Here is a 25,985-nt window from a genome sequence, read left to right on the forward strand (position 1 = left end):
TTGAAAACTGCCTATAAGGAGTGCACAGGCTTTACTCTAACACGGTGGATGTGCCTTGCTGTGATTAGTCGCTCAGTTGTGTCTGACTCTTCGCAACCTGTAGCCCGCCAGGCTCCTCTGTGCATGGGGATTCTCCAAGCAAGAATACTGGAATGGGTTGCCATGCCCTCCTCCAGGGGATCTTCCCAACCCAGGGATCAAACCCAGGTTTCCCACATTGCAGGCGGGAATTTAAACCACCAGGGAAGCAATACTGTGGATCATTATTTTCATTCTTATCCAAATGCATGTAAAGATTGTGGTGGTTAGTAACTCCTAAGACTGACTTCCCATTTCCTCGTATCTTTTATTATGGAAAATAAATCTTCCTACTTTTAAGAGCTTTTAGAGGATCTGTTTAGGGTATTTGGTACTTTTAAAAGAAAAATCAGTCTTGTTACAAAAATTATTGGCTAAATACTCAGCATAGGCTATTCTTTAATATCCATCTCTCTTGGGAAGTCTCAGGAGAATATTTTTTAATGAGATAAAGATGATTACTGTGACAATTTTATTTAAATATTCTACTTTACTCCCAGTGATACATTTTTTTTCTTTAGTAAGAATAGAATTAATATACAATGCACATACCCATTTCCTACAAAACAATAGTTCATATCCCAGTTATGAAAGTTTAAAAAATTAAGCTTATTCACATGTGGTATTTGTATATAAAAATATTTTAACAAAAGATTTGTGTGAAATAGTTAATCATAGATCAGAGTAGAAAGGTACATATTGTGCCACAATTTGAAAATTCTTGCAGGTCATTTTAAAGGAGTTTAAATTTATCATATGGGTATATCTTTGCTTTTCTCTTTTGCCTTTTGTTTCTCTTCCTTTCTCAGCTATTTGTAAGGCCTCTTGAGACAACCATTTTGCCTTTCTTGCATTTCTTTTTCTTGGGGATGTTCTTAATCACTGCCTCCTGTAAAATGTCACAAACCTCTGTCCGTAGTTCTGGGTGGTAGGTATAAGCAACTTTGTGCTGGTGAACCATAACAAGTTGAATATTTTACCTATAATCTGATGTGTGCATGAGTTAAAACCTTGACTGAAAATACCATTAATAAAATTTTGTTTTATTTCTCTTCTAGTCATTTTAGCTTTCTGTTTTATAATTGCTTTAATGGTATGCTGCTGCTGCTGCTGCTAAGTCGCTTCAGTCGTGTCCGACTCTGTGCGACCCCATAGACGGCAGCCCACCAGGCTCCCCCGTCCCTGGGATTCTCCAGGCTAACTCTAAAATAATTAGCTTTCAACAAGTCAAATTATTTTGTAAACTTTAGAGATTTGCTGAAGGAGATTTTAAAAATAAAGGTGCTTGTTCATTGATATGGTATGAAAAGTTTGAATAGCTTGGTTTTCTTTGAAAAAATTAAAATTTTTGTTGTCTTTAAGCAGTGAAGAATGACAGAGAAGCTTTCAGAATATTTATAAATCCATCTGTGGTTAAAATAAAGATAGCATATTTGGTTTAAAAAAAGCCTTTTCACAGCTGTTATTTGGAATTTTCAAGTGTGAAACTTTTTTAAAAATGTATGAGAAAATGATATAGATGGTTTTAATCTTTACATACAGATTTCATTTAGAATATCTTGACTATTTGTATGTTGCTATTATATATAGATACAGGTAACATTTTACCAGAATCTATATGGGGAATGCAAAAATGTCTTGTTAATTTTTTGTGAGATGAATATACTGCCAAAAATTACTTATGCTATCTGCTGGAGCCGGTTAATACACAGTCTCTCAGCAGTGGATTAGCAAATGAAAAGAAGTGCTCTGAACCCAGGAGAAGAAGATAAGTGTCAAGAAATACTCCCACCCCCCTTTCTTCTCTTCCAAGCTTTTAGATCTTTGTGTGATGAGGCTCCTCTGGGGACACCCTAGTAACTGTCTCTGAGCTGTGGCTCCCGGCAGCAGAGCAAACTGGAGATCCCTGGAGGCTGCAGCCTGGCTCTCCAGTTCCTGCTTTCTTCCCTGCCCTTGCCTTGGTTGTCCACCCCCTACCGGTTTCTTTCATAAATAGACTGGGTGAATGGGCCCCCTACTCTAAAATATTAATCTCGTGGTCTGTCATTCCACTATTCTGATTTCACTTCTTTGGATTTTTAAAAAGATTTTTTTCTGAAAGATCCTCTTTTAAAATGCAAATACCCCTGGGAGAGGTCAGACCTTAGTCCTCAGCTAACATCTCAATTGTCAGTTAGCACCTAAATTCACCTTAGTACACATTTGCCTGAGAAGAACCCTGGCTAAAAGTGGTAAAACTAGTGGGAAGCTAGCATTTATAATAATAGCAGTAGTAGTAATATTATTATTATTGGGAGGTAAGATGTACTAAGAGCCAAATTATTAGCAGCCAAGAATTGTTGTAAGTGCTTTACAAATATAAATTTCCCTATTTCCCTCATCAACCTGTTGCTGTTATTACCACTGTTATTTTACAGATAAGAAAACAGGTCTGTGGAACGTAAATGCTTGTGTTAAACTCAGGCATTTGGATTTCTTAGGGCTTTCTGTTTTGCTGTGAGACCTTCCCTGCTATATAGCCTCTCAGAGAGGTGGCATCTGATCAACATTTCACCGTTTTGACAATTTTGCATCAAATGCAATCATGCTGTTTGATTATTGGCAACTTCCTGTTGAAGGTCAGGGGCCTTGCCATCATCTAAATAGATTTTTTAGTAACAACTGTAATGAAATTGACAAATTTCCTGTAACTAAGAGAATGTATTTGCAAGATATAGAGAAGGAAGTAAAGAGACTAGTTAGTAACGAGACTATCTTTCCTACTTAAAACTTACACAAGTAACACATTCATTATTTTGAGGAATTTAAAATATGGATTAATAAAATAATTTACAGTAATTTATCTCAGGGTCCTGAGATAACCCAAAAGTGAATGAATGAATATATGTGTGTATATATACATATATTTTCTTCTCTAGGCTTTTTTTTCCTGAGCCTTATTTTCTGAATGTTCTGCAAGATGTCAACTCATACCACCTCTTTAAAATTTCAGAATGAGCGACTTCCCTGGTGGTCCAGTGGTTAAGACTCCATACTTCCATTTCAGGGGACGTGGATTCAGTCCCTGGTCAGGGAGTTAAGATCCTATATGCCGCATGTGTGGCAAAATAAAAAATAAATATACAGAGTAATAGTTTAAGAATGAAATAATTTTCTTTGAGTGTAAACAGCATTTCCCACTTCATCTCTGCAAGAAGTTGAACTGATAATTATTGTCTGTGACTTGCCAGAAATGTATTTAACAAAATTTTCTCTGTGTTCTTTTTGTGATCCCTTTCAAATAAAAAATAACCCTAGGTTCTTCTCTTGACCTCCATATTGAGTCAGTTCTTAACCAATGTTTGATCTGCACTGATCTACTTCTGCTTCCATCTCGGCTTCAACAGTGCTACATCTTTAGTTTCCTTGTAATATCTGGAATAGAAGTCTCCTTTAATTGTACTCATCCTTCCTCTAGCTCTGCCATTCAGATCCCTCTGTACCTGCATATCTGATGGTGTCATTGTTCTTTATAGAATTCTAGAGTGGCTTCTTATCGCCCCTTGTAGACCGTGGAAGCAGGCTTTGGGAATGATTCAGGCAGAGAATTCTCCAGGTCCCAAGTAGCAGTTAAAAGGGAAGTTTGGAAGGTATTCTTGTTCCAGGTGGCCACATCCTCTTTACTCTGCTGACTGCACATAATGAGGAACAGTCAGGAGAGCCCCCTAAAGGGTCACGGGCCCCAATTGTTTGGGTCTAAAGATAAAGTGTGCTGCTGCTCTGTGGAGAGTAAACTTTCAGTGGCAGCAAGTTTCAAAAATGGGAGACCACTAGGAGCCTAACTGCAGTAAGTGGTCCACTTGACTTTGGCTTTGTCCAGGACGGTAGCGGTGGTGGTGGTGTTCAGTCTCTAAGTTGTATCTAATTCTTTGAGACCCCATGGACTACAGCATGCCAGACTCTTCTGTCCTCCACTGTCTCCTGGAGTTTGCTCAGATTCCTGTCCATTGAGTCAGTGGTGCTATCTAACCATCTCGTCCTCTGCTGCCCCATTCTCCTTTGCCTCCCATCTTTCCCAGCATCAGGGTTTTCTCCAGGTAGAAAAGGTGAGTTGGCTGTTTGCACCAGATGGCCAAAGTATTGGAGTTTGAGCATCAGTTCTTCCAATGAATATTCAGGATTTATTTCCTTTCTGATTGACTGGTTGATCTCCTTGCAGTCCAGAGGACTCTGAAAAGTCTTCTCTAGCAGAGCAGTTCAAAAGTATCACTTCTTCAGCACTCAGCCTTCTTTATGGTCCAACACTCATATGCATACATGACTACTGGAAAAACCGTAGCTTTGACTGTATGGACTTTTGTTGGCAAAGTGATGTCTCTGCTTTTTAATATGCTGTCTAGGTTTGTCATAGCTTTCCTTCCAAGGAGCAAGCATCTTTTAATTTCATGGTTGCGGCCACTGTCCATAGTGATTTCAGAGCCCAAAAAAACTAAAATCTGCCACTGTTCCCACTTTGATTTCCCCTTTGATTTGCCTTGAAGTATTGGGACTGGATGCCATGATCCTAGTTTTTGAATGTTGAGTTTTAAGCCGGCTTTTTCACTCTCCTCTCCATCAAGAAGCTCTTTAGTTCCTTCTCACTTTCTGCTGTTAGAGTCTACATATCATTTGCATATTGGAAGTTGCTGATATTTCTCCCAGCCATCTTGACTCCGGCTTTTGATTCATCCAGACTGGCATTGTACATGTTGCACTCTGCATGTATGTTTAACCAGGGTGACAGTATGCAGCCTTGTCATACTCCTTTCTCAGTTTTGAACCGATCACTTGTTCCATGTCTGGTTCTAACTGTTACTTCTTGACCCACATACAAGTTTCTCTGAAGACTGGTAAGGTGGTCTGGTATTCCCATCTCTTTAAGAATTTTCCACAGTTTGTTATGATCCACAGTCAGAAGCTTTAGCATAGTCAATGAAACAGAAGTAGATGTTTTTCTGGAACTCTCTTGCTTTCTCCATGATCCCATGAATGTTGGCAATTTGATCTCTGGTTCCTCTGTCTCTTCAGAACCCAGCTTATACATCTGGAATTTCTCAGTTCACGTACTGCTAAAGCTTAACTTGAAGGATTTTGAGCATTACCTTGCCAGCATGTGAAATAAAAGCAATCATATGGTAATTTGAACATTGTTTGGCCTTGCCCTTCTTTGGGATTGAAATGAAAACTGACCTTTTTCAGTCCTGTGGCCACTGCTGAGTTTTCCAAATTTCCTGACATATTGAGTGCAGCACTTTAATAGCATCATCTTTTAGGATTTTAAATAACTCAGATAGAATTCCACCACTTCCACTAGCTTTGTTCATAGTAATACTCTCTAAGGCCCACTTGACCTCACATTCCAGGATGTCTGGCTCTAGGTGAGTGACCACACCATTGTGGTTTTCCAGGTCATTAAGACCTGTTTTATATAGTTCTTCTGTGTATTCTTGCCACTTCTTCTTAATCTCTTCTGCTTCTGTTAGGTCCTTGAAGATTTCTGTCATTTATCATGCCCATCCTTGCATGAAATGTTCCCTTGGTATCTCCACTTTTTGTAAAGAAATCTCTAGTCTTTCCCATTCTGTTGTTTTCCTCTATTTCTTCACATTTTTCATTTAAGAAGGCTTTCTTATCTCTCCTTGCTATTCTCTGGAACTCTGCATTCATTTGGGTATATCTTTCCCTTTATCCCTTGCCTTTCACTTTTCTTCCTTCCTCAGCCATTTGTATAGCCTCTCAAGCAACTACTTTGCCTTCTTGCATATTTTTCTTGGGAATGGTTTTGATCACCACCTCCTGTACAATGTTATAAACCTCCATCCATAATTCTTCAGATCTGTCTACCAGATCTAATCCCTTGAATCTATTTGTCACCTCCACTGTATAATTGTAAGTGGTTTGATTTAGGTCATACCTGAATGGCCTAGTGGTTTTCCCTTTCTTCAATTTAAGCCTGGATTGATTTTGCAGTAAGGCGCTGATGATCTAAGCTGTGGTCAGCTCCAGATCATTTTTGCTGACTGTATAAGGATTCAGGGTGAAATTAGAGTTAATAAGTACTCAGATTCTAGATATATTTTGACAGTAGAACCAAATATTTTTACTTAAGGATTGGTGTGTGGGGAGAGAGAGGGATTGGAGACAAGTATGATCTCAGGATTATTAACCTCAGGACCTAGAAGGATTTAGGATGATGGAGCGTATTAATCACTGATGTCTGTCTTTTGCCATTAGCAACTATTGTTTGCTTACTCAAATAAAATACTATATTCGAACAGATTTTGGACCTCAGGAAATCTTGAGGGAAGAGGAGTGCACATGTGAGGACTGGGGTTGGTAATTTTAAATCTATACTTGACATACCCTGTATCTAAAAGTGAAGAAATTGTGGTAGGCAGGAGTATCTGATTGCTAAGACATTTTACAAGCAAAGAGGTAGAAAGAAACCAAAAGTCAGCTTTACCTTTGCAGTTTTCTTAGGACCTGGAGGTGGCATCTGCAAGTACCGTTGAAATTCATGTTGCTGTCCTAAAAAATTCAAAGCATTGATCATGCTGCACATAATGTTCTGAGTCTTCTATATCTAGATCCCCAACTGCAGCCCAAAGTTTGTGTTCAATGTATGTTTAAATCAGTGAAGAAAACATTTCATGATGTCCTACTTTTTAACTAGATTTTGTTTTATTGTTTTTAGGTACAGGTAGCAGATGTGTTCCTTTAATTGATAAAGGAAAAGTTTGATCAAGATCAGATTTATTTTATTATATTGGGTTTTTGGGATTGTGGGTTTGTTTTTTGGAGTAAGCCTCTAATTTCATGTAATGTTTAGGCCTGCAAGAATGTAAAATCATTATATTGCCACTGATTTCTTATTTTTCCTTTTTTTCCTGTTATTTGCTTATACATCCTTGCACATTCCTCAGAGTCTAGTCAAACACAAAAGACAGAAGGGGAGAATACTCTTCTCTTTCCTTAAGTCTTTTTTCTCTTTACTTAAGTCAAGTCTATCAAATCAAAGTATGTTGCACAGCCATGAATTAAATAAAGGTCATTATGGGTATACTACTGGAAAGCTAAATTTTAAATAGTATTTAAAATTAGAATATTTAATATTATTTAAATAAATAGAGTGTAATATTGATTTATTCACTATAGATGTGTGTCAAATAAATATTTATTGTTTACTGAACATTTGTTATGTGCTAGATATTTGGTTGTCTCAGGCCTTTAACAATTCAGTGAAGGTGGTATGATTTTCCCTGTTTCACAGATGAAGTTTAGAGAAGTTAAAATGTTTGCTCAAGTCAGATATAAAGCAGTATGTGGCAGAGGTAACATTCAAACGTAAGTTTTTCTACTTCAGACCCCATGCTTATAACTATGATTATATTTTAGTAACTCCACTTAGGGCTCTTGAAATGTAGATATTAGTAAGATGTATTTAGGTCTTGCCAGTCCCAATTTTTAAGAAAAAGGAATGACAGTTGGTAAATGGAATGTGAAAAGTAGTCACTACCCATTCTTTACCAGTAGATGGTAGCATAAAATTGAAAACAATGTTTTTGAAAGGGAGCCGTCAGAGCAAGTAATGTGTGTGTTCTTTCAGAGCAAGGCGGATGAGAGATTAGTGAAGTCTAGTGTAAATTAAAAGTGAGAATTGCCTTTGGTATTATGACAGGCAGCCCAGATATTAGGACCAGTGAGAGCAAATTAACAAAATTATTCCTGGGAAAAGAAAATAATTCCTGGAAAAATACCTTGTAAAAAGAAAAATATTGGCTTTTTGTTTTTTTTTATTAAAAATTGACATTGTTCTTAGTTTTCAGATGCTTCAAGTGTTGTCCACAGAGAGTTGTTTGGATTATGTGTTCCTCAGCTAGACTCAATAAATGCTAACAATGGATAAGTGCCAACACATTGGGCAGTTGCAGCTTGCTCAAGACCATTCCATCCTCAGCCCGCAGAAGTGGCATTGTGTGGACTGCAGTACAACTGAGTCGATTTGGGCTTGCCTTAGCTGTTCTCATGTTGCCTGTGGAAGATATATTGAAGAACATGCACTCGGGCACTTTCAAGAAAGCAGTCATCCTGTTGCATTGGAGGTGAATGAGATGTATGTTTTTTGCTACCTTTGTGATGATTATGTTCTTAATGACAATGCAACTGGAGACCTAAAGTTACTACGAAGTACATTAAGTGCAATCAAAAATCAAAATTATCACTGTACCACTGGTAGTGGAAGGGTTTTACGGTCTGGGGGTACAAGTGATGATTCCTATTTCTTACATGATAGCACCCAATCTCTGCTTCAAAATGAAGATCAAATGTATACTGCTCTTTGGCACAGGAGAAGGATACTCATGGGTAAAATCTTTCGAACTTGGTTTGAGCAGTCACCCATTGGAAGGAAAAGGCAAGAACAATTTCAGGAGAAATTAGCAAAAAGAGAGGTGAAGAAAAGACGACAAGAACTATTAGAACATCAAGCTAACACAGAATTAGAAAGTATGCCTCCCAGAAAGAGTTTACGCTTACAAGGTCTAGCTCAGTCCACCACAGTAGAAATAGTTCCTGTACTGCCGCAAAACTCAGCATTGCCAGCAAAAGATAAAGTAGTATCTACCTCAGAAGATGTAAGATTGAAAAAAGCTAGTGACTCCTCTGTTAAACGAAGGCCAACAGTAACTCCTGGTGTAACAGGATTGAGAAATTTGGGAAATACTTGCTATATGAATTCTGTTCTCCAAGTATTGAGCCATTTACTTATTTTTCGACAATGTTTTTTAAAACTTGATCTGAACCGATGGCTGGCTGTGACAGCTAGTGATAAAACCAGATCATCTTATAAGCATCCTCCAGTTACAGATACAGTATATCAAATGAATGAATGTCAAGAAAAAGAGCCATACTCTGTGCGCTTCAGACATCCAAGTTTATCATCAGGACTAAGTGGCGGAGCACCAAAGAGTAGAAAGATGGAACTTATTCAGCCAAGGGAGCCAAGTTCACAGTACATTTCTCTTTGTCATGAATTGCATACTTTGTTCCAAGTCATGTGGTCTGGAAAGTGGGCCTTGGTCTCGCCGTTTGCTATGCTACACTCAGTATGGAGATTGATTCCTGCTTTTCGTGGTTATGGCCAACAAGATGCTCAGGAGTTTCTTTGTGAGCTTTTGGATAAAATACAACATGAACTAGAGACAACTGGTACCAGCTTACCAGCTCTTATCCCTACTTCTCAAAGGAAACTCATCAAGCAGGTTCTGAATGTTGTGAATAACATTTTTCACGGACAGCTTCTTAGTCAGGTATGGATTTAAAAAAAAAAATCTTATTGTCATCTTGGGGAATTCATAAAGTGAAGCCTAAAAAGTGCATATGCTCTGTATAGCTAATATGTTAGCGCTAGTACTGTTCTCAGGTCACATTAGATCACTTTTACAAGTGTGTATGAAGACGTCCGTTCACTCCAACAGTTGTTTCACCTTCATGAATCATTGGAAGAAGTTTTATGTCCATGGTATTAAAGCTTTATGATGGGGGTGGAGTGGGAATTAGGAAACAGAGCTTCTTAGGTTAATAATATTGCATTCATTCTCTGAGGGATTGAGATGAGGAGTTTAATTACACAAGGAACAGATTTGAAGATACCTTTGTACCAGGAATGGTTCGGGTGCACACTTGAGTAGTTTCAGGAACCAAGAAAGTAGCCCTGGAGGATTTCCTATAAAACCAAAGGGAGCAAGGACTGAAAACTTGAACAGGTAGATAGGGAAGTTTTAAGGTAAATAGATGTGATCTTATTTAGAAAGATCCTAACTGGTTTTCCTCTATTTTAATTACAGCTGGAAAAATTTCCCTTTGTGACAGTCACAGAACCAGAATCTTCCATCTAATTAATGATTCTCTAGAATGAGTAGACTCTTGGGTAGACTAATACTAGACGTCAGCTTTCTACTTTTCTAGAGCATAGAACTTTAAAAAAAATGTATGTGTTGTTATTTTTTAACTGAGGCAGTTGAGTCACTAGACACATATTCAGTTGAATAGTTTAAATATTTCTATGAAGTTTATTTCACTTCATGTTTCAGAATTGTCTAGATTCTACATTGTGTGACTTAGCAAATAAGAGTTGTGGTTTGGGGGGTTGCATGCAATATTAGCTTTCTATCATCTTTCTCTGTCATTTTTAACTTTTTATACAAGAGTTTAAAATACACAATTATAAATAAAAGTGATATATACTGTATGGAAAACCTGTATAGCACAGTAAATCTGTGTAGAAGAAAAGAAGAAAATCATACATTAGTCCCAGAACTCCACACAACCCACACATAAAACTATGAATATTTTGGTATATTTCCTTCTAGTTTTTTCTGAATATTTATATATATTTTTGCCCTAATTATATGGTCATGTTGAATTTACCTGCTTCTTTTTCCACTTTATTTAATACTTAAGGATTTTTCATAGTCATTAAAATATTTGGTCATTTTTTTCACATTTCAGTGTCCAGCATATGTATATACCATATTTTTTTAACCATTCCCCTATTGTTGACTTGTAAACTGTTTCCAATTTTTCCATTATTATAATATCATGGTCAGTTACTACAGTTTTTTGAATGATTTCCTTAAGACAGAGGAATTAGTTTGTCAAAGGGTAGTACTTTTGCTATGTGGTTGCAGATTCCTTTCCAGAAAGTTACCATTTCTTGTTCTGCATATTGTGAGAGTGTATGTACTTGTTTTTTTTGCCTTTATGGATGAATTTTGAATTTAATGAAAGTTGTTGTGCCAGCACTTTGCTCTCTTCCTTTCTAATGTGTAATAAATACTTGGAGAATCAGTCACTTCAGGAGATTCAGAGGTTGGTTGCTGGAATGGCTTTTTAACCTGCTGTATTCAAGAAACTGTTCTCAAAGGGTCAAACCTTGGTCCTAGTGAGTCCCCAGACTGTTAACACAAGGGGTATTCTTCTTTTCTTTGTGTCAGTGTATTTAATTTAAAATGTAAATTACAATTGGCTTCTTTATTTCGTTATTTTGTTGTGTGTTCCAGGAATCTAGCTTTTGTGAAAGAGTTTAGTAATATTTCATATCATGTGGATTATTAGATCTTTAAAGTCTGTCTTCGGTTATGGGCAGTGTTGGCATTAAATCCTGCTGAATGCTTTACCGAAGTTAGTCTTTCCTTTTTCAGTTACTATATTTCCTATGTAAGTTGTTAGAAAGGCCTCCTGTTCTTTGAGGTTCCTATATTTTGCTCAGGATTTTAATGTAGTACTGTTAAGTGGAAGTATTTGTATGTATTTTATATATACTATCTTTTGAAATTATTAGTTGGTAGGGCTTTAAAATCTGTATACACTAATGTACTAATATAAAAGTATGCTATATTTTAAAATTTGCATATAACAATATACTAATAGCATTTTTCTTGCATTATGGTTAAGAAGTTATGGGGATTTGGGAAGAGAAAACCCATCAGTGAAAGATGAGAAAGGAAAAAGGGCAAAGAAACTCAAGTCTAATAACCTAAGCACATTAAATGTATATAAATATATATAGACACACATACACACACACATATATATACACACAGTGTTTATCTAATTAAGTGAGCCCATAGTTTGTTTTTTTTTTTTTTTCTTTACTAAATTCAGACTTGACTGAACTTAGTTTAAAAAAAAAAGCCCTTACAACTTTTTGAATGCCTCATAGTTAAAGCCCATCAATGCATAGTGGGTTTATGGAAGAAAAATATTATTCCCTGAAAATAATATAAAGCAGATCATTCAGAATTCTGATAGTACATTTTCAGAAGAAAAGCTTATTTATAGGTAGTGACTTCTAGTGAACGGAGTAAATATTTTGACAGAAGGATTGTAATCTGAGAAACTAATATTTTTATTTGCAGGTTACATGTCTTGCATGTGACAACAAATCAAATACCATAGAACCTTTCTGGGACTTGTCACTGGAATTCCCAGAAAGATACCAATGCATTGGAAAAGATAGTGCTTCCCAGCCGTGTCTGGTTACTGAAATGTTGGCTAAGTTCACAGAAACCGAAGCTTTAGAAGGAAAAATCTACGTGTGTGACCAGTGTAATTGTAAGTAGAGACTGTATATTCTCTTTGTTTTTCTAAGGTTAGCAAAGAGAAACACAAATGAGAGGAAACTGGAAGAAATTCCTGAAGTAGCAGGTATAGAAATAAATTGTTTATCAAAAGAAACTTGGGCTACATATTTCTGCTTTTTAATTGATATTTGTGAACTACATGTTTGTTTTGCCTTATTGATAACATTAAAATATTTTTGATCCTATAGTAAGTTGTAGGAAGGATTCATAAAATAAAATTTAATATGTGAGTAGAATAAAGTCGGAGAAGGCGATGGCACCCCACTACAGTACTCTTGCCTGGAAAATCCCATGGATGGAGGAGCCTGGTAGGCTTTCCATGGGGTCGCGAAGAGTTGGACATGACTGAAGCAACTTAGCAGCAGCAGCAGAATAAAGTAGTGAAGGGGAATAGTAAAAGGTATTTAGTACTGAATGAAATGATTGCTGTATGAGTCTTTCTGGTGCACATCAAAACATTGATATATGGATAACATATGTATAGGTGTGTGTATACATACTTAGGAAATATACATTGTTGGACTGCTGCGATGGACGTAGGCTTCATAAAAACAAAGATTTATTAAAAAACCATGCATTGACTGTCTCTTCTATAATTAGTCATTGTTCTAGTCATTGTGGAAAGAGGAAAGACACTTTAAAGGTGCTCACATACCTAATGGAGAAAACAGATAGACAAGGTCTACTGCGATTAGCTTTCTAATGTAAGTGAGCATAGGAACCCAGCACTGGGGGATGAAACAGCCATTTCAGTTAAACAGAAGCGTCCTCCTCCAGAGAAATGGTAGATAAAACCACGTCGGATCTGCTACATCTTCATCTGGTTTCTTTATCTCTATCAATGTGTAGTACATGGCATTTTAAATGTTTATACTATATATTTGCAGATATTCTCCTTAATCTCCATGTCTGAAAAAAAAATGACTCTAGGGCATTAGATAATAAACTCCTAAGGTAATAGGAAAGAAACAGTGGCTGTTCCAGCATTGAAAGAATGGCATATAAGTTGATGGTGTTCCAAAACAACCTATACCAACATTGTTTTCTGAGTGCTGCCTATTATGAAATCTGTTGTAAAGAGGAGCCTAATATTTATAAGATTAGAAGAAAATAAACCTTTATTGATAGTGTATAGTGTTTATTTTCTTGAACATAAATGTGAATGGTCCTAGATGTTTTGTTTAAATCTGGGAGTAGAAAGATATGAAAATAAATGCAGAAAATTATAACATGTTTATATCTGCTGGGTCCACCAAATAAAGGCCTAAAAGAGCTGCTTGAATTTAATCTATAATGGCAGATGTTTAAAACTATAATTCAAGGAGTTAACATGCTTTGTCTAGCTACACTTGTACCATATATTCTGGGAGACAATCCAAAGTTAAGTCCCTAAGATCCTGCAGCAGTCTGATTCTTGGATCTCCAGAGCATAGACCTGGAAGAAAGACTTCTGGTGGAAAGAAGAGTTGGGTTAGAGGACAGCCTCATGGTGGACTGATTTCACTTCCTGTAAGAAGCAGCTTCTCCTGTGGCTGGAGTTGCGGTTGATGTACAAGCTGAAGGATAACTCCTGGACATCAGGAGGAAACTTTGGTAGCCAATGGCCTGGAGGGAAGCTGCAGCACCAGGTCCATAGGTGGACCTCTAGAGATAGTAGAGGGTAAAAAGAACCCTCAGTTCCCTTTGTTTGAGATCTGGTACTAAAATAGCAAGACACCAAGGGAGATCTCAGAGACAGAGCTAATGAAGGCTTGCTTTCTCAGGCAGTGCTGGGTTGGATCTCCAGGAAGCAGGGAGGGGTGCTCTGGGCAGGAAGGTTCCATGCCCATGGGATCCTGATTAGCCTCAAGAAGTAAACTGACCATGATTGATTAGACTTTGGTAAGAGTATATTAAAGTATGTGTTTAGGGAGCAATTCTTCCTTTTAGTTGGCATAACCAAATCCATTTAAAAATATTATAGCACTATATCTTTCTGTTGCCTTATTTCAGGACTACATTAAATCATGTACAGCGTATGTGGGGGATTGGTCCTAGACACACCCGGTTATACTAAAATCTGCCAGTCTGCCAAACCATCCCTGAAGATTTCACATCTACAGATTCAACCAGCCATGGATGTAATTTTCAATCCATGGTTCGTTGAATCTGTGTGTGCGAAACATACAGTCAACTGTGATTGAAAACAATAAAAATCTGCATGTTAGTGGACCCATGTAGTCCAAGCCTTTGTTGTTCAAGGGTCAACTGTACTTACTTGTTTACCTGTCTGCCTTGACTAGCTCATAAGTTTTGTGTGTGTGGTTTACATGATTGTGGGATTCCCCAGTGTTTCAGATGGTAAAGAGTCTGCCTGCAGTGTGGGAGACCTGAGTTCAATCCCTGGGTGGGGAAGATCCCCTGGAGAAGGAAATGGCAACCCACTCCAGTATTCTTGCCTGGAGAATCCCATGGACAGAGGCGCTGTCCATGGGGGCTACAGTCCATGGGGTCACAAAGAGTTGGATATGACCAAGCGCCTTCACTTTCACTTTCTTTTACATGATTGTGAGTGTCTTGAGAGCAAGGCCTTGCCCTTTATCTTTAGCCCTGTGTAATGCCTATAACTCAGTAGATGTCTAATTGATAATACAAGCTTGGATTATTTTGAGTTTACTCAAGCATTTCATTGTATCCTTAAATTTGCATCTCATTCTGTCTTTGATATCATAGCAAAACGTAGGAGGTTTTCCTCAAAACCAGTTCTACTCACAGAAGCACAAAAACAGCTTATGATTTGCCACCTACCTCAGGTTCTCAGACTCCATCTCAAACGATTCAGGTTAGTAGTAGAAAAAAGTTTAATACTTAACTGGGAGACTTATCTACTTTTGCTTTTTTTTTTTAAGGAGAAAAAATTCTGTCATTATCTCTAGCCCTAATCATAGACAACATGTTCAGTAACTATCCTTCTGATACTGTTATCTTCCCTTGTAGAATACGTTGCTGATAGCAGACTCCTTGCATTTTGGTTTGCACAGTATAATATTCTCCTCGTCTCTGCTTATAGTGTCTAATATTCAGCATGTTTTAGGTTCAAAATTTTTAAATTAAAATCTATTGCTTGAGAATATTTGACCCAATTGCTTCATGCTTGGAAAATGCCTGATGTCGTTCCATATTCTTTGGGGAATATAAGGTAGAATTTTTTCCTCAAGATTATAGTCAAGCATTCCCAGAAATAATGATGAAGTAGAAATACTAAGTACCACAAACTACAGAGCCCTGGAAGAAGGCATTAGCTGATATCTAAACATTCCCAAAGCCTCCCTAATGGCACAGGGGACGTCATGTAATTTAAATCTCAGTTCACATGTCATCCCAGGACTTTCCTGACCATCCTATTTAAAAGTAGCACCACCGTCTCTTAAGTGTCACATTACCTACCCTATTTTTTTTCTTGGCAAAAACCAATATCTGCAATAGTTGATTTATTAATACCTGTTTCTGTCCCCCTAAACAGAAATTCAGTAATGACAGTGGTCATTTCATTCCTGTATTCCAAAATCCAGAACTGAGCTCAGTACATAGATGCCCCCAAATACTAATGAATGAATGAATTGGGTGTATGCAGGAGGAGGAACACTTTAGCCTGAGAGCAACATGAACAAAGGTATGAAGGAACAGGAAAGGGTACACAACAAAAGGTTTAGTGAAGAGTCCGGGTGAGACCTGCCAGGGTGTGTGAAAGCAAGTGGAATGAAAACAAGAAAATTGTTATGTGTTAATATTGTCCAGGGAACTTCCCAGGTTGTGCTAGTGGTAAAGAACCTGCCTGCCAGTGCAGGAGACATAAGAGACACAGGTTCAAACCCTGGGTTGGGAAGATCCCCTTGGAGGAGGGCATGGCAACCCACTTCAGTATTCTAGCCTGGAGAATCCCATGGACAGAGGAGCCTGGTGGGCTACCTACAGTTCATAGGGTCGCAAGGAGTTGCACATAACTGAAGTGACTTAGCACGCACAGTATTGTCCAGGGCCAGGTAGCAAGGCCAGGGAGCATGGAGAGGTCAGACCATATATGAGATTCTATAGATAGAATTAAAAGGGTTTAAATTTCTGGTACTCAATTGGCTACTATAAATCATTGAAGAACTTTCTGTTCTTCATAATCGCCTCTTTAATCTGCCATTTGATGCTCACCTTAATTTAAATCTATTTGCCTCCCATCTTCTGCAGAAAATACTTGTGAGCTTCCATGCCATATTTCTGATTCAGGGACCATTTTTATGCTGCCTTTTCTACCACATTTATCTTTTTCATTTCTCTTCATCTATTAAAGATGTACTATTATATTTGCCAGTATATAAAATATATAGGGCATATAAAAGGGAGAGTGGTATTGGGGAGGGGCACACAAGAGCTTTAGAAGAAACAAAGGAAACAGAACATTTCTAGTACTTTACAAGCTCCCCATGTGTGCCTCCTAGTCCTGTCCCTCTGAGAGATAAATCATGACTTTTTGGTACAGTGTTATCTTGTTCTTTTATCATTTTACTGTATCTTTATCAGCAGACAAAAAGGGATATCCTGCTCATCAATGGAAATAAATTATTTTCTAATTAGACAACTGACAAGTATTTAGCATAATTCAGTAAATTAAGATTTGAATTTGATGGTATAATAAAAGAGAGAGAAAGTGAGAATGACAGGAACTTAGGTTAAGCAAGTTCCATTATTTTACAGGCTTGGTACTAAGATTAAAGGTGCACTGGATACAGGACTCTTTATACACTTAATAGGGAAAGATTGGGACATGACTTCTAGTGTGGCAGGTGACATAATTTGCAAGTCTCACCTTTAGTTCCATACAATTTTACATCATACTAATTAAGCATTTCACATTTTTTTTTCTTCATAAAACCTATTTGCCTTTCTCCCTCCTTTACCTTCCACTGTCTTAACTGCATGTTTTAATACATTGATACTATATTTTCAGCTGTTTTTTGTTATTGTACAAGTTGGACTATAATCTCTTGAAAGAACTACCATTTATTACATTATTTTTCCCCTGTAGCACCAATTCATACTATTTGATGATAAAGCATTGCTTTACATGCATAGATCCAGTACTGGGAAGCATGACCAACAGATGAGAAATTAACAGTAATAGGGACGATATCTGACTTTTGTCACTAATGGGTATTATATTGATTTACACACAGGAAGGGTCAGTTTTGTTTTTTTTTTTTTTTAAGTATGAAGAGCTTTTGAAGTGTTCTGAGGAATTAGAGATGCCTGTTTTTTGTTTTTTTTTTTTTTTTCCCCACACCTGGCCAAGAAAGATCCAGATTATGTCTCCCAGGAACAAATTCTAGGTCCTGGGATATCCTCCTCAAAGTATTGACAAGACAGTAAAGAACTAAAAACCTTTTGGTGCCTTGAATTTCTCACTTCAAAGGGGGAAAACGCCATAAGGCTGTATTTTTTCTGAAAGTTAATTTTCTTCCTATACTATCCTCTAACTACAGAAGCCAAATAATTTATTTTAGAACCTCACTGTACTTGTTTGTTAAATAAGCCTAAATTCCTCTATTGTAGTCAACTTCAGTATTGAAAGGATTTACTATTTACACTTTTTATATAGGATTGTACTCTATGCTGTCTGAGATTTTCTATGAGTTTGGACTGGGTACGTGGTTATGGTCCCTTGACTTTGCTGATAATTTTACCCTGATTTGTTTGCAGGTGGTCAGGACGTAATAACCGAGAGAAGATTGGTGTTCATGTTGGCTTTGACGAAATCTTAAACATGGAGCCCTATTGCTGCAGGGAATCCCTGAAGTCCCTCAGACCAGAATGTTTTCTGTATGACTTATCTGCTGTGGTAATGCACCACGGGAAAGGATTCGGCTCAGGACACTACACTGCCTACTGTTACAATTCTGAAGGAGGTATAGATGAAAAAAGTATTTTACCTTGGGGTAGGCTTTTGGAAGCCTGGGTGGAGTCTTCACAGATTTCTAAACTAGACACTAAGTAATCTTAAGAAAAGCCACTTGATTTGTTTTCTTTCAACAAGAAAAAAAAAATGGGGGGTTTGTGCAGAAAATAGTGTATTCTATGATGCAGGACTGGGGTAGTTTTGTAAGGGCTGAAGGGATAAGATAATAAGAATGGTCTCATTAGTTACACGTCAGAAAGTGCGAAAGGCACACTTCCAAGAGTAGGTCCTCTGTTTTCTGGTTGAACTCAGTTAATTTTATTAAAGAACAGAACACCTAAAGAACTGGGGAATCACAGATATTTGGAACAACTTTGATTTCAAGTTCTAACTTGAAACTTTCGCTTACTGCTTCCATGAACCTTAGAAAAAGAGGTATGGACAAAAAGTCCATATAACCCAGGAAGGCAATTAACATTACCACGAGTTGTACACACTTTGCTTTATAATTACCAGCGAAAGCATTAACTGGTAAGATTATACCAGGAATTAAAGGTAGTGTCAAGTTAACAAATCAGATCCTATAACTTCAAATTACTTCTAGGACAAAGGTAAATGATTCAACTAACATACTGCCCAAGCTGTATTTCTAATTTAAAGAACTAAATTGGCTAGACAATTATTTTTCCTTCAAAAAAAACCCCCCTCAACTCTCACTGAAACTCTTTAAATCCATGTTTTCATTTATACTAGAAATTTCTAAAGTTCCTTTGTAAACATAAAGATATATTTTTGTGCTTCACTCTAGGGTTCTGGGTACACTGCAATGATTCCAAGCTAAGCTTGTGCACTATGGATGAAGTATGCAAGGCCCAAGCTTATATCTTGTTTTATACCCAGCGAGTTACTGAGAATGGACATTCTAAACTCCTGCCTCCAGAACTCCTGTCTGGTAGCCAGCATCCCAGTGAAGAAGCTGATACCTCTTCTAATGAAATCCTTAGCTGATCCAAAGACAGGGGGTTTTCGTCTTGTGATTTGTATATATACTTTTTAAAAGGGCTGACTTAACAATTTTGGGCTTCCCTGTTTTTACTTACTAATCAATGCACAGTGTTTACACATTTTGTATCTGACTGCAACAGATCTTTTTACAGAGATGAAGTTAGCTTAAGTATATGTGTTATCAGTGTCAGCAGGTAATTTTTGTTAAATACTTGGGAGTTTTAAATTTTTAGTGTTTACCTCAGACTGGTGTTACCTCTTTCTTGTTTTGATGTCTTAATTGGCTCAGATCATGAATTTGTGCAATCTTCTACTGAAGTTCAGGTGGCATCATTTTATACATTTATTTTTTATAGTTATTTTCTATACAAATTCTCATCAAACACATTAAACTTGCTTCACTAAGTCTTACCAGAAAAGGGGCATTTTTTTCAGATTTGTATCAAATGCCCACAAAGGAAGTTCAACTACTACAAAGTGAAATATTACTTACTCATTATCATTCAATACCCCTGAGGCTTTGTGTTTGACAGGACTCAGAATAGACTTTGCTTTGGTAAACAGAACTTCCTTTTTTTCAAGTTTGTTGTAAAAATTATTCTTTACTTGGCATAGTCAAACTATTATACAAATGAAGAGAACAGCTTTATAAATAGCATGTTTAAATGGCTTCAGTACTATGGACATGAAAATAATGATGGCTGAGACTTATATTAATAATAATGATTTGTCTGGCAGCAAACGTTTGTCCAGATTCTAATAAAGCAGTCATTTAAAAAAAAAATGAATGTAGCAAACAGTATATTATGGTGTAATACCAGTACAGTTCAACTTGGATACGAGTTCGTTTTACTATTTAACATTAGATCTAGTTTTGTACTATTGTATCTTGAGATTTTTGGTTTAAAGGGATAGAAATCAGTCTTGAAGAGAAAAAAACTGCATAGGACATAGAAATGTTCAAAATCGGCATCTGAGCAAAATGTTCAGCATCTCACTTAGAATAAGTAACTAAAGCTGGATTAAATTGCCCTTGCTAGTATTATGTGACTACTAAAACCCTTTTAGATATTCAAACATTGGGCCCTTTTTGAAATTAAAATTACACTTGCATTTTATTTAAAATGTAGTATGAAATACTCATTGCTCTTCCCTAACAACCTTATTAGGTATCTTTAAAGTCCTGCTGCTGCTAACTTTATTCGGAAAGAAGACCATCCACTAACATCTATAGACATGTTCAGATCTTAGCTTGCTGTGAACCACTGGAAAATCATTTATCTTTTTTCTCAGGTAGGTTTCTTGCAGGTTGAAATCCTCAGGGGCAGCTGATCATGAAGTGCAATGAGAATTTATCACTTCACAGACAAATCATTCATGCCGAACTACAGCTTGAGTTTAAATGGCTAAGGTTTAAAAGTATTCATCTATTAAATACCTATGCAAGTTGTTACCTCAACTGTTAATGTGATTATACCTCATTAAAGATTTATTGTGGTCAAGATACTTGAGTCTAGCCTTTTTTAACATCAAGGATTAAACTATACCTTTTAGTGTACCCAATTTTAGTGCGACAGTTTAAAAACAACTCTGGAAGCTATGTTGTTTATAGTGGTATAGTTGCTAGCCCTTTACTTTTTAAACCCTTAAAACTGAAACCGATGGGGGAGGCTTATGTGTGAAGTCAAGGAAAGGGGACTATGGGAACTCTGTGCTTCATGCTGTTGTGCTATGAACCTAAAACTGCTCTAAAAAAAAATTAAGGCTATTTAACAAAACTAAAACCAAGTCAAGGTTTTTTACAGTATATCTCAATGTGGATTTCTACATTCTGTTAAATTTATCTAACAAAAAAACAACGTATTTTGGTTGTAAAATAATTTACTAAAGGCACTATTGTTAAACATCAAACTAATAATTTGTTACCAATAAGGTACATCATTGTAAACATGACAAAATGATTTTCAAGAGATACATCGCTACCAGGTAAACAATACAATCTTTTTTTTTTTTTTAAGTAACAGCTTTCCTATTTACAAGATCATATCCCTTCCAGCCATTTCAGGGGCATGCAGTAAAGCCATTGCTCCCAACTGGGGAAGGGAGCTTGGAGCTTACAATTAGTTAGAGGGTCACTACTGCTAGAGATCTTACAAAGCTCCAAATGCTTGACTCAGTTCTAAAGTTCTTGGGTTTAGAAATAAAAATACTTTATACCTCCCACCAAAGCCCCAAAAGAGCTAGCTGGAGGGTCCAAGCCCTGCACCACGTCCAGGCGTGAACTGGTGAGCTCTGCCACTTGCACATCATCACAGGAAATGGAGAAATTATCCAAAGGTAGCTACTGAACATTAGCACCATAATAAACATGGCTCATATAGCTAAAACCTAGGCTGTGTATCCCACAAGGTAACATTCATTTGTAGCTCAAATATGAAAGAGCAGCTTTTCAATGTATAGTAAATGATTTAGTACAGAAGTCAGGTTTCTCCTATGAGAAAAACATCAAACACAACACAAACTCAACAGCATCCCCGAGGCAATCTGTGCTAAAGCATATACAAGTTAAGGCTTTACCCTGGTACACAATTTTGAAATTAGTGGGGAACATTCCCAACATCATTTACACAGAATTCAAGCAATCTGTTTAAGAACTGTGGGGTTCAGTTCAAATATTTGGCATCTTACATTCAACTTAAGTAACTTAGCTGCTATGAGGGTCACTGTAACTTCACTTCCTGAAAGTGAAATACCACCCAGGATGTTATGAATTCAAGCCAGTCCAGGGGCAGGGTGCTAGAGAATTTGGTTCATAATGAAAAAGCGTAGTAACTGAAATAACTAGAATGAGATCTAAGCATGGAAAGTACGGTTTTCCTTTGTGTGGTTTTAAGTGCCCCTTTGGCTTACTGAGTAAGCTAAATACATTTTTCAGTAACTACTACCACTGGACAAAGGATCTAAATGTTGAGATGTTAGTAAATCAGGGTAATTATATCTTTCTAATATCAAGGGGTTAAATGAAAGACAAGCATTAATACGGTCCTAAAAAAAGTAAAGGCAAAATATTCCTAGAGCTGTATATTAACTTAGAAAATTCTCCTCCCACTTTATGTATGTATAGTTCTTGTTTTAGCCACTCGGTCAGAAGGAAAGTTTCAGTGTGGGGGTCTACAATCCAGACAAAAGGTTCTACATTTTCCTATGTTATGCTATGCTAAACTATTTCCTATACAGAATTACAACCACAGACATTGAAATATAGCTCTCAGATCTGAAAATGTCTTTATTTTTTAGAAAATGGATTCCAGGAAGGTTAAAAAGCAATACCAGAGGGTATATAGGCGCAGAACTGGGTGTAGTCATTCAAAGCATTCAATTAAGAATATGGCAATATAAATATCTGAAAAGCATCTCTTAGGTGTTTGAAACAAAATGTATAAGTCATTCCTAACTATTTGGAGCTTTACAGACAGAAAATGGTTAACATTTCAAAGTCCTGGAAGCTTTTTCCTTGGTTAATGACATTAAATGGTTTGCCTTTGATCAAATTCCTTCCTTTTTAAACATGGATAAAAGTATTACATAAGTCCACTGCTAAGACAACATGTTGCAAATTAAATCTGGTATAATGTATTCCAACAAAGCTTAGAAAATAAAAGGTGTTGCGGTGGCTTTGGACTAAGTTTAATAGTCGTCTCCTCGGCTGACAACTTCTTTACATGTTGGACGCAAAAGTATGGTATGTTCAAACTGTGCTGTGTATGATCCTTTAATGTCACATAATGGTGGATACGGGTCTACAATGCCCAAGTCACACAGATTCTTCAGAGCCATCAAGTATTTACTTTCTCCCAAACGATCCAGCCATCTGCGGCAGAAGGCAAGAGTGCCAAAGTTTTCATTGATGACATTTAACAAGTGTTTTGTTCTTGGAAGCCTAAGAGAAAAGTGAAAGATTAATAGTTGGCTAAAAAGTTATCAACTCATTTCCCCCATTAAGGAAAACTCAAAACTATGACTTTACTTAGTAATTAAAGTTCAAAAAACTCTCTTTGCTGCCTCTTTCAACTTCCAAAAACCAGACTGTATAATACTCAATTACAGATGGCAGATGGAGAGGAGACCAGATGAAGGTTATGTATTTATGTCTATGCATGCAGTGTTAAATTTCAAGTACAAACTTATCAGTAATAGTAAGGTGGGAATTCCCCTTTTGGGGGAAATTTCAGCATCAAACTGAAAAAGATCTGATCATAAAGAAGATGTTTCAATCATATCCAAAAAGTTTTTTAAAAGTAAATAAAAATACAAAGTTTACCAATGGGAAAATAGTAACAAAAACCTAGGAATGCCAGCAAAATAATAATCTGTAATTATTACAATTATTGGAAACAAGATATGAAGAGAATACTTAGATCATTTCATCTCAGTTAACATTTCTAATAGGGCTTCTCTTTTTGCTGAATTACAGAAATTTACAGACCTTATTGTTAGGCTATAGAACTGTGCATTTATGAATGTACCACTGTGGATGTCCATCACACATTTTAAAATGCTGTTAACTGGGAAGAGAAACTCATCAATCTTAGAAAAAGAATAGCCTCTCACCTTATTGGCACATGTCCAACATCAAAATTTTTCATGTAATGTGAACATTCCATATCATCATGAACCACACCTTTTCCTGTGCTACCGAAGGTTTCAATGGCATATACTTCTCCTTCCTAGAAATATATGAGTAAAGGGAAATGAAGAAAAATTGAGAATGAATTAAAATTCCCATCTTAACTTCAGGCTGAGGTATTCCCCATTTAGTGTAAGAAATCACACACCTGGCAGTCCTTATCTGCCTTTTCCCGATTTACCTCCTTAGCACTTTTGATCTCTGTATCGTCTATTAGAACGCAGACTTTACATGAGCAGGAAATTTTGCTCACTACTATTATACATCTCAGTGCCTACTAAAGAGACTGGCACCAACACGGTGCTCAATAAGTAAGTATCAACTAAACCTCTGACATGCCTCACTTGCACAGCCAATTGGGCCCCAGTGTGACTAGACACAATCTGCACACTCACACAGCATAGTTCCTGTTGGGGTTAGTATGGGTGGCAAGTTAATTTTGCTCAACACACTATATACTCAACTACTACTAGCTTCATAGTTTGGAAGAAAAAAAAGTCAAAATGCTTCACAGAAGAATAGTGCTAATGGCATACATACCTCCATTCTTGTTGCCTCTCCTCCTTTCACAATGGGCACTGTTTTCCCAGCATGTATTCTATATGGCCCAATTGAATGTCCATTTAGATTACGGATTGGTTTCACTGGCATAATAGAAAAAAAACTTATTCAGGGTTTCAAGGCACAAACAGATCTCTTGGCCTTTGGTATAGAGTTCAAGCATTTACTTAAAAATCAGGTTTGGTGCTAAATAACCCCACATTAGTGGTCTGGTGGTTTAGTCACTAAGTTGTGTCCAACTCTTGTGACCCCATGGACTGTAGCCTACCAGGCTCCTCTGTCCATGGGATTTCCCAAGCAAGAATACTGGCAGTGGGTTACCATATCCTTCTCCAGGGGATCTTCCCAACCCAGGGATCAAACCTGGGTCTCCTGCGCTGCAGGTAGATTCTTTACCAGCTGAGCTACCAGAAAAGCCCAACTCCACATTAAGATAGTTAAATACAAACTGGAAAACTAGAGGGATATAAAGTTATTTATTGTAATGTTACAGATTAAAAACCAGGAGTAGGGAAAATAATGGAAAAAGAATATGTGATGAGGACATAATGGGAGTCTATCTATGGACCATCTACAGTCCATCTAGGCATAAAATATCATGTATATAAGCATTACAAACAAGAAAAATATGTATTATGGTTATGAACCAAAAGGTAATTTGAAAATAAGGATTGTGTCAAAATGACAGCATTAAGAAACCCTAAATTTTATTATTACATCAACATTTAAAGTGGTAAAAAACAAAATCGAAACAACCCCAAAGTCCTAGAATCAATGACGGAATAAACAAACTGTGAGTATATTTACATAGTGGAACACTTACTCAACAATAAAAATTAAAAGCTAGGGATATACTGACCTGAGATGCAACCAAATGAGCAAAAGGCACAATTATATAGATATGATGAAATCCTATACATATACACGCACACAAACAATTCAAAATTAAGCATAATATACTAAATGTTTAGGGATGCATAATTAGGTAAAGATAAAAGGAAATGCAAATCTTTAGATAATGGCTTATTTGAAGAAGCCTTCTGTAACCGAGAAGGGGTATATAAAGCTGGGGGGCTTCTGTAATGCTGGCAATATTCTATTTCTCAAGGGGTGAGGTTACATAACTTCTACAATTGTTTAGTTCAAGTTTTTAAGTTGTGTGTATTTTCAATTTTTGTTATATTCCACAATAGAAGCTTAAAAAAAAATCTAGTTCTACAGTATTAGAATTCTCTATAGAATCCAATGTGAGTTACCTTTCTTCTAGGGCAGAATTAGGTAGCAAGGGTTTGTTATTTTTCCCCCAAATCTTTAGCAATGACAAGCATATTACAAATTTAGGGGTGGTGCAGAAAAATAAGACTCTCAGTTAGCTTTTTAAAAAAGTCTTCCTTCTTATATAAATGACAAGCTAAATTTGCTTTAAAATTCAGCAAGCATTACTACTCCTCCAAGACCCAACAAACTGACCCCCTAGACCAACCAAAAATACACTTAAAAACATTTCTTAGCTAGCCCAACCTAACACATATAACCAAGTTACATAGAAGAAGCAGGGCTCACGGTATCC

The 25,985-nt window shown here is 36.8% G+C and overlaps 2 protein-coding genes across 2 annotated transcripts in view; one reads left to right on the forward strand and one right to left on the reverse strand.

Moving 5' to 3' along the window:
• Nucleotides 1-7,985: 7,985 nt before the first annotated feature.
• USP44 (ubiquitin specific peptidase 44) lies at nucleotides 7,986-25,573 on the forward strand. The gene is made up of 6 exons (XM_040234277.1): nucleotides 7,986-9,404; nucleotides 12,015-12,210; nucleotides 14,952-15,060; nucleotides 17,967-18,172; nucleotides 18,971-22,155; nucleotides 25,563-25,573. The coding sequence occupies exons 1-5, from the start codon at nucleotides 7,986-7,988 to the stop codon at nucleotides 19,168-19,170; spliced, it is 2,130 nt and encodes a 709-aa protein (XP_040090211.1). The 3' UTR covers nucleotides 19,171-22,155; nucleotides 25,563-25,573.
• The window catches only part of METAP2 (methionyl aminopeptidase 2), a 29,356-nt gene continuing 25,798 nt past the window's right edge, over nucleotides 22,428-25,985 (reverse strand). Inside the window, exons 9-11 of the mRNA XM_040234295.1 lie at nucleotides 24,395-24,498; nucleotides 23,779-23,894; nucleotides 22,428-23,107 (exon numbers count right to left, since the gene is read on the reverse strand). Coding sequence (XP_040090229.1) covers nucleotides 22,855-23,107; nucleotides 23,779-23,894; nucleotides 24,395-24,498 — 473 coding nt within the window. The 3' untranslated portion in view covers nucleotides 22,428-22,854. The remainder of the gene's footprint in view (nucleotides 23,108-23,778; nucleotides 23,895-24,394; nucleotides 24,499-25,985) is intronic.

This window comes from Oryx dammah, unplaced genomic scaffold, assembly GCF_014754425.2.
Source record: "Oryx dammah isolate SB20612 unplaced genomic scaffold, SCBI_Odam_1.1 HiC_scaffold_29, whole genome shotgun sequence".
Classification (NCBI taxonomy): domain Eukaryota; kingdom Metazoa; phylum Chordata; class Mammalia; order Artiodactyla; family Bovidae; genus Oryx; species Oryx dammah.